This window comes from Osmerus eperlanus, chromosome 20, assembly GCF_963692335.1.
Source record: "Osmerus eperlanus chromosome 20, fOsmEpe2.1, whole genome shotgun sequence".
Lineage (NCBI taxonomy): Eukaryota > Metazoa > Chordata > Actinopteri > Osmeriformes > Osmeridae > Osmerus > Osmerus eperlanus.
This window is the reverse complement of record NC_085037.1, coordinates 10,917,151-10,925,826: the sequence shown is the minus strand read 5'-3', so window position 1 is coordinate 10,925,826 and position 8,676 is coordinate 10,917,151. Positions and strand designations below refer to the sequence as shown.

Genomic DNA, 8,676 nt, shown 5'->3' with positions numbered 1-8,676 from the left:
GAAATGATGACAGAAATAATAAGCTCTGCACTTCCTCTTTATTGGAGTGGAACTGCAGTCATCACAATTCTGTAGGCTATGTCTTGTTAATAATCCATGCGAGTCCCATGAACTTCTGCCTCGGCCTCTGATTAAGGTTCCTTAGGGTTATTGTTGACACATCTTAGAAATCCCAGAAGTCTTTCTCTGTGGTCTTCTGTCAATTCTAGACTGCTGACCACACAGCCTGTTTATCTTTCATGTAAAGATGGCTTCATAGTTTCGTGAGCTTGTCCAGAAAGGACTGGCCTGGGAGGGGGGTTAGACTGTTGTTTAAATGCCATTAACATTGTGTCCGTTGGAATTTGCGTGTATGTGGGAGCATGTGTGTGTGTGTGTGTGTGTGTGTGTGTGCATTTGAATGCCAGCATGTGTGTGTGTGTGTGTGTGTGCATTTGAATGCCAGCATGTGTGTGTGTGTGTGTGTGTGTGTGTGTGTGTGTGTGCATTTGAATGCCAGCATGTGTGTGTGTGTGTGTGTGTGTGTGCATTTGAATGCCAGCATGTGTGTTACTGTGCTGTGTGTAAAAGCTGCAAGAGTTGTCAAGCAAAGAGAAGCTCGTCTTTATGCACGTTCAAAGACATGGTGCTCATCCTTCCTGCAGTCAGATGCTTGTGACCCTTGACCTCACCACAGGCTGGTTTAGAGGGTCGAACCATGTCTGCACACATCACTTTCAGTACACACCACCAGACATGAAACGCTGCCAGACCCTCCAAACATAAATGCAGCTTCTCTGACACGCCACAGAAGCTAAAAGAACTGTGTTCAACCAGTTCACTGGTCTAAATGTAGTTAGAGTTGCCCTGGCTTGACTCCTCTGTTTACAGAGTTAAGGGCCCCTGCACTTGGCATTAATTAGCTATTGACTGATCCCCTCTGACAGCCACGGTGAAGCCACAGACCACACTCCTGACGTGAGGACGTCTCACAAGGGAACACTGTGTCCCGGTCCGGTCCACTTCTTCAAGCTGTCCCATATTTCACCTCTGGCTCCTGACAGCAGAGCAGTACGGCTTCACACTGCATGTGCTGGAGTGCTCAGGATAATCAGAGGAGGTCTGCTGCCTAGCTGAACTTCTAGGCAACAGAGCTGACCTCTCGCTCTGTTTCCCTTCCTCTGTCTCTCTCTTTCTCTAAATCTGCGATCTGTATCTATCTCTTTCTTTTGTCTCTTTGCCACTCTCTCTCTCTCTCTCTCCCTGTCTATCTCTCTCTCTCTCTCTCTTAGTTTCTTGTCTGTGGGATGTGTGGAATCCTGTGTGCTAAGAAGAGGACTGGTCTCATTGTGAGTATCAGTAGACAAACAAAGTTCCGGAGGTAGGTCAGGTGACTCTGCCCTCTGCGGGAGGCTACTGAGCACGTGCAGAAAATGTGCCCTGAAAGAGAAGACCTTTCTGAGGGAGACAGCCGTCACCTTTCCTCTCCTTCCTCTCTCCTTTACTCTCTCTCAGACAGACATTCAGCTGTCACCCTCTCTCAACAGACCGACCTCTTCTTCTCTCTCACACTCTCTCTCTCTCTCTCTCTCTCTTCTCTCTCTCTCTCTCTCTCTCTCTCTCTCTCTCTCTCTCTCTCTCTCTCTCTCTCTCACTCTAACTCTCTCTCTCTCTCTCTCTCTCTCTCTCTCTCCTCTCTCTCTCTCGGGAGGGTGCTAATGATGGATCGATGTCACAGACCAACCTTCTGTAACAGAGACAACTCTCTACATTCCTCTCTCTCTCCATCTCTCTCTCTCTCTCTCCATCTCTCTCTCTCCCTCTCTCTCTCTCTCTCTCTCTCTCCTCTCTCTCTCTCTTCTCTCTCTCTCTCTCTCTCTCTCTCTCTCTCTCTCTCTCTCTCTCTCTCTCTCTCTCTCTCTCTCTCTCTCTCTCTCTCTTTCTCCCTCTCTCTCCCTCTCTCTCTCTCTTTCTCTCCCTCTCTCTCTCTCTCTCATCCTCCTTTCAGGCCTCCCCTTCTTCTTCATCCATCTCCTGCAAATGACCACACTCTCTGCTTTAGCCTCTTTCCTCTCACCCCCTCTTTCCATTCCCCTACCTCTTATCTTGTGTTGCACCCTCCCCCCCCCCCCCATTGTCTTTCCCTCCACTGTTGTCCACCCCCTCTCTTCCTGCTGCTGCTGGTGATCACATTAGGTGAGCAGGGCTGAGGGCGGGTGCGTGGTCTGTCTCCATACCTCACTGGCTAATGACTGAAACTGGAGCTGTCGCTTTCAGATCTGCTTTTCTTTAAAGGCATGCGTAATGGTAGAAGATGCATGTACGCAGAGTAGTGCACTACACACGCTCTAACAAACACACACACACATACACACAGAGGGGCAATACTCACTCTGCATGTGGGGGGGGATGAGATTTTCGAGGCCAAAAACGAACTCATCAGCATTTGGTTTTGAGCAGGTGTTTTTGCGCAAACAGTTTTTTCAGTCTTCATTTTTTACTCTTTCTCTCTCTATTTTTCTCTCACACACCATCATACCCATCTCCTTAGATGATCCTGTTCTCAGCTTGTTGTATCTGTGGTCTGATTGGCGGGATTCTGAACTTCCAGTTTGTCCGAGCGTTGTCTAGACGACCAGACTCTCTGCGTTCTCTTCACCTGGCAGCCATGACGCTGGCCTGCCTGGGTATGTAAGCACTGGGACTCTCAAACAATGTCATGCTTCTGTATAATGCCACGTTCTGTCACGTACTGTAATAACATTACAGGAAATTCAACCATCTACAGTTCGGTTACACTCCCCTCTCCTTTCCGCCTCCCCCCTCTCCCACCCCCCCCCTCTCCCCCCTCCCCTCTCTCCCCCGTCTCCCACCCCCCCCCTCTCCCCCCCCCTCTCTCCCCCCTCTCCTTTCCCCCCTCCCCTCCCCTCTCCCCCCTCTCCTCTCCCACCCCCCCCTCTCTCCCCCCTCTCCTTTCCCCCCTCCCCCCTCCCCTCCCCTCTCCACCCCCCCCTCTCTCCCCCCTCTCCTTCCCCCCCTCCCCCCTCCCCTCCCCTCTCCCACCCCCCCTCTCTCCCCCCTCTCCTTTCCCCCCTCCCCCCTCCCCTCTCCCAACCCCCCCCCCCCTCTCCCCCCTCTCCCCTCCTGCAGGTATCTCCTCCTGTACCTTGTCCACATGGCTCACATGCCGCCTGGCCAGCTCAGAGCAGCAGAGGATGTTCCTGGAGCGAGAACACTCCCTGCACCACTCACACGAGATGGCTGAGAAGGTAGGACTCAGCAACAACGCTGCGCTTCATTGGCTGGCCTCTCAGTGACCCGGCATGGGATTGGATGGCAGGGTTGATCATTGCGCTTGTGTGTTTGACAGGAGATCCTGGACAACTCCAGTAACGGCATCCCCCAAATCTCATACACTGGTCACACCTCCTCGCCCTAACTTCATCATCAGGCATTATGACGTCATCACAGGGGGCTGCGTTCAGCAAGAGCTGTTCTGAAAGGTTCTTTCGCCAGGAAACAAAACAGGACTCCTTTGCAACTGAACTGCTGGTACTTCTTCTCTGTGTGTGGACATCTAACTGAGGGTTACGGACCTATGTGATTGGACCACTGATATGACATAATTGTTCTGCTGACCTCTGATAGCACGGAGATAAAGGACAAACAACCAATCAGGCGCTTTAAAGTGGGACGAACACAAAACAAGCATGCAAATGATTCTCTCTCTCTCTTTCTCTCTCATTGTTTAAAATTGAGGAGCAGGTTTGGAGGCAGACTACAGTTATGCGGCCAACCTATTTGGCCTTATGTAGAGTGCTATGATGTGAAATATCCAGCAAGTTATCTATGATTATTTATGAACCAACAATATTTTTTATAAAAGCTTCTTAATAAAACAGAAATTAAATGTGAAAAGCATCTCATTGTGCTCACTTGTGTCAGATAATGTGTGTATTCTTTTTAGTTCGCAAGCAGGTGCTCTTTACAAACACACACACACACACAGTAAGATAAACCTACAGTTCTGTCTCCAGGCATGCTGCTTCCAAATCTTCTCTCACTAAGACAGGATGGCTGCCTCAATGTAAAGCAAAGGGTTGTGTGTGTGTGTGTGTGTGTGTGTGTGTGTGTGTGTGTGTGTGTGTGTGTGTGTGTGTGTGTATGTATGTGTGTGTGTGTGTGTGTATGTGTGTATGTGTGTATGTATGTGTGTGTGTGTGTGTGTGTGTGTATGTGTGTGTGTGTGTGTGTGTGTATGTGTGTGTGTGTGTGTGTGTGTGTGTGTGTGTGTCGGGGGGCGGGTTGCCTGTGAGTGCATACACTTGGTTAATTTTGCTTTCAGCCATGTTGTTGTAAATCAGAATTGGACCAATGTGTTTTCACAGCCACAGAAGTGTTATGTAAATACATTAATAGACTGTATTCCCAAGTGACCAGCACCTTCACACAGACACGTTCCCGTGGGCCCTTGAACACGCACACACTCACACACACACACAGATTGCCACACAGATGTGACCTCTCACAGAGATATACAGCTACACTGACTACATCAATGCTGTTCAATAGCTCATTACGCCGTTTGCTTCACTAAGAACACATTCTAGTGAGTGTGTGTGTGTGTTTGTCTGTGTGAATGTGTATATATGTGTGTGTGTGTGTGTGTACCAAGGTAGCAGCAGCGGTTGTGGGCTCTCGCTGACTAAGGAGCTATGTCACTGTTTATCATGTTGACAGCGACAGTAAAATCATGGCACTCTGGTCATGACAGAACCATGACCAGTTAGTGTGTGTGTGTATGTGTGTGTGTGTATGTGTGTGTGTGTGTGTGTGTGTGTGTGTGTGTGTGTGTGTGTGTGTGTGTGTGTGTGTGTGTGTATGTGTATGTGTATGTGTATGTGTATGTATGTGTATGTAAGTGTGTGTGTGTGTGTGTATGTGTGTGTGTATGTGTGTGTATACTTTATGTGTGTTCACAGGTGCCAAGCGCTGAATCAGACGTGACCTCATCCAATGCTGCTCTGTCACAAGGCAGTAACACTAGAGGAATGATTTCGCATGTCTGTGTGTCCCTGCCTGACTGACTGACACCACAGGTCACCTTAATGATCCCACTGACTCTGAAGGTAACAAAAGGACATAATCAATGCTCCTCACTGGATAGATACAGCTAGCAGTCAGTCATTGTCACTGTGGCTTACACTTTTGGTAGCATGATGATTAATTGTAATGTCAAATCAGGAGCACAGTGTTTCTTCTGTTAAAAAATATTTTTTTCTGTAAACATCTCATTGTCAAACTTTTGTTTTACTTTGTAGTCCTCTTTGACCGAACCTTCATTGTTGTAAGGGCTTGGAGCCAATGTTGCTATGGCACTTTTAGCAACAATGTTGTTGTAAGTGCCAGATTGAGCGAATATCTAATGAAAGCTCTCAGTAAGATCTTTTTAGTGCCAGAAGGACACAACAGAAATGATGACCCATTTGTTGTAATTAAAATCAATCTGAAAGGCATGACAGTAAAAGATTGGTTTTTGCCAACATTTGTTTTGGCTCTCTCGTAAAATTGAATATAAAGCACTTACGCCACTTTGGCTCCAAGCCCTCGAGGTGTCCATTTCCACTCCAGTCCAACAGAGGGCGACAACTGCACATATCGTGTCACGCGGTCCTTCGTTGCAACGGAATTCACCGCTCGTTGTCCTTCCTCCCATCCCGCAACAGCATGGCAAACTTGGAACAAGTTGAAGAAGACCCTAAACCCGTGAAAACGTCAACGGAGGTTTCTGCTTTAAGTCTACCGAATCCAAACGGACTGTCGACGTTAACGGCCACGTACACGATCACGCCGCCATGCTTGATCCCTTCGTTCGCTGACGCATGTAAGCTGGTGTCAGCGCCGTACTCGTGCCTGGTCATGCACACACACAGGAGGCATTTAGCCCTTTCACCCATGTACCTGAAGAAGAAGCGTACTGGCATACAGGATGAACTGAACACAGAACTCCTCAGATACTCTGAAAGGTACATGAGTTACGTTTCTGGTTGCTCGTTTCAACGAGCTGATGTACCTGGCTTGTTGCTTCGTACGTAGCAGTGTTTAGCTTCAAATTGCACGCGTAGACAGCCGGCTAGCTACACATTATGGCCTTCTCGGATTCTAGACAGTATGAAACATCTAGCTAATAACAGCGTGTCTCTTTGCAGTTTGAAAGGAGTGCCTCTGGCTTATGACAACATTCGGATTCTGGGTCCGCAAGGGAATATCCATGATGATAGTGGCTACATCCACCTGGACGTAGAAGCGAGCTTTGTTGTGTTTAAGCCCCAGAGAGGAAAAAAAATTCTGGTGAGTAGTTTGGCACTTTATCCCCATTTGGCATGATTCGAGTCAATTTAACTTAACCCTTGTGTTATCTTCGGGTCATTCTGACCCATCAGTCATTGTGACCCACTGTCGTATTGCGACAAATTTACCTCATACAAAAACAAAGTGAAGCATTTTCTTTTAACTGTCGGGCTGTCTCAGACCCCCCACATTGCAATGGTTAAAAGAAAATTATTTTTATTTGTTTTTGTATTGGGTGAAATTGGGTAAACACAACGATGGTTCGTTGTGAACCTTTGGGTCATGTGACCCGAAGGCAGCACGAGGGTTAATAGGCAACAACTTAAAACTGATGTCACCTTCCCTTTACGTTCCCTGTCTCTGTAACCCTAACCTTCCTCCAGGGTGTTGTGAATAAGCTGGCTCTGAACCATGTTGGCTGTCTGGTTCATGGCTGCTTTAACGCCAGTATTCCCAAACCTTCCCTGGTTCCCGTGGAGACATGGAGAGAGAATGGGCCCGAGATAGGGGCGGAACTGGAGTTTCTGGTGTCCCAGCTGGATGCCGATACAGCAGGGGTGATGCTGATCAGAGGAATGCTGGACAGAACAAGGTGTGTGTGTAATACATATGAAGTTTACAGTTAAGAGTATATACACAGTGATTCTCTGCTGTACGCTGATGTGTGGATGTTTGTTGGGGTTGCTCAGGGTGCAGGAGCTGATGGCCATGGGAGAAGATTCAGGATATGATTTCCCCATAGAAGACCAGGAGGAACCTGCTGTGGACCGTGCGTTAGAACCCACTGTAGGACCCACCGTAGAACCCACCGTAGAACCCACCGTAGAACCCACCGTAGAACCCACCGTAGAACCCACCGTAGAACCCACCGTAGAACCCACCGTAGAACCCACCGTAGAACCCACCGTAGACTCTGTGGATGGGACCCTGACTCCCAAGAAAAAGAAGAAAAACAAACACAGAGATGAGGAGGAAGCTGCAGTTCCACCCTTGAGCCCACCAGAGGGCGCTCTAACACAGGAGCTGGATGGAGCGGCAGAGGACACCAGCATCAACACCCACTCAGGGGAGAGGGAAAAGAAGAAGAAGAAGAAGAAGAATCGGAAGGATAAACACGGAGAGGAAGAATCTGTGGTACCATGTTCCATCTTTCCTGAAGTCGTCGTGAAACAAGAGCCCAACGAAACAGAAGGTGCAGATTTGGGGGTGGAGGTGGAGCAGAAGAAGAAGAAAAAGAAGAAGAAGAAAGAGAAGGAAGTGAAAGAGAAGGAAGTGAAAGAGGAGGAAGTGAAAGAGGAGGAGGTTAGCGTACCTATTGAGGTGCCAGTGAGAGACTCCAGTGGTTACCTAAGCGACAAGCCTAATAGGAAGAGGAAACCTGTGCCGTTTGATGATATCACATCCTGTTTCGAGAGAGACCCAGAAACACCCAAATCCAAAAAAAAAAAACGAAGCTCGCAATGTTTGAAAGACTAAGTCATATCAAAGGACCACACAATCATTATTATGATGAGATGCTCAAGATGCCCTTGAGTCATAGTTTTGTATTGTTAACATCAAACTCGAATGCTCTGATATCTCACAGTTCATTTCATACTAGAGGTACAATTCTAGATCCATTGGCAAGGGCCATTTTGGATGTACTTTCCTAAAACCACCTGCAGGGGGCGCTAATTGGTTGCTAATGTTCACTGAAATGTGATTCACAGCCTTACTTGGTGTGACTACCTAAAAAATCTAATGTATCTTGTTTGAAGTGTTGAGGGATGCATAATGAATTTATAATGACTTAAGAAAACTTCTGTCTGTCTATTACCCAATACTACAGTGTATGGGTGATATGGTCTATTGGTAAGTTTGTGACACATGGTGCTTTCTACTGGCATCTTAATACCAGAATTGCTTAAAGAGCCTATGATCATCAAGTGTTTATGTACATTAAATAATTATATATTTTGAAAAGACTTTGCTGTCTTGGATATAGTTTGAACGAAACATGATGGCTCTCCTAATCTAGCTGTGTGACGTTGTTTTTCTAAAAGAGTGCCTTGTGGTTTACCTGCATCTTCTTAAGCCAACCCACAGCAGTCTGCTCAGAGGAGGCGTTGGAGTTAGCACGGGTTTGATGGAGGAAGTGTTGATTGACACCCAGGAGCAGACTGCTGTTGACTTTACCCCCCCCCCCCCGCCCCCCATCCGTGGGAGCCCCATTTAGAGCGGAGGTGCTGAGAGTGGGAGAGACTCTTATCTTATCACTGGCGCTTGAAGACATTCATATAACTCAAATTCTGCCTCTCTGTTTTTCTCTTTGGCTCTCGTTAACACATCAAAGCAAGACCGTCCTGA

At 47.6% G+C, this 8,676-nt stretch overlaps 2 protein-coding genes across 2 annotated transcripts; both read left to right on the top strand.

Moving 5' to 3' along the window:
* The first annotated feature begins 1,169 nt into the window (after positions 1-1,169).
* Positions 1,170-3,889, top strand: LOC134006694 (transmembrane protein 196). Its single transcript, XM_062445655.1, has 4 exons — positions 1,170-1,328; positions 2,531-2,666; positions 3,130-3,248; positions 3,350-3,889. Exons 1-4 carry the CDS (start codon positions 1,287-1,289, stop codon positions 3,416-3,418), a joined length of 366 nt encoding a protein of 121 aa, XP_062301639.1. The 5' UTR covers positions 1,170-1,286; the 3' UTR covers positions 3,419-3,889.
* Positions 3,890-5,608: 1,719 nt separating this feature from the next.
* On the top strand, positions 5,609-8,292 carry polr1f (RNA polymerase I subunit F). Its single transcript, XM_062445831.1, has 4 exons — positions 5,609-6,005; positions 6,189-6,330; positions 6,714-6,922; positions 7,020-8,292. Exons 1-4 carry the CDS (start codon positions 5,707-5,709, stop codon positions 7,804-7,806), a joined length of 1,437 nt encoding a protein of 478 aa, XP_062301815.1. The 5' UTR covers positions 5,609-5,706; the 3' UTR covers positions 7,807-8,292.
* Positions 8,293-8,676: the final 384 nt, after the last annotated feature.

Coding starts and splice junctions, on each gene's coding strand:
- LOC134006694 (XM_062445655.1), top strand. CDS start 1,287: ATGTGTGGAATCCTGTGTGCTAAGAAGAGGACTGGTCTCATT. Junction 2,667..3,129: donor CATGACGCTGGCCTGCCTGG/GTATGTAAGCAC, acceptor CCCCTCCTGCAG/GTATCTCCTCCTGTACCTTG. Junction 3,249..3,349: donor CACACGAGATGGCTGAGAAG/GTAGGACTCAGC, acceptor TGTGTTTGACAG/GAGATCCTGGACAACTCCAG.
- polr1f (XM_062445831.1), top strand. CDS start 5,707: ATGGCAAACTTGGAACAAGTTGAAGAAGACCCTAAACCCGTGAAAACG. Junction 6,006..6,188: donor CTCCTCAGATACTCTGAAAG/GTACATGAGTTA, acceptor GTCTCTTTGCAG/TTTGAAAGGAGTGCCTCTGG. Junction 6,331..6,713: donor AGAGAGGAAAAAAAATTCTG/GTGAGTAGTTTG, acceptor ACCTTCCTCCAG/GGTGTTGTGAATAAGCTGGC.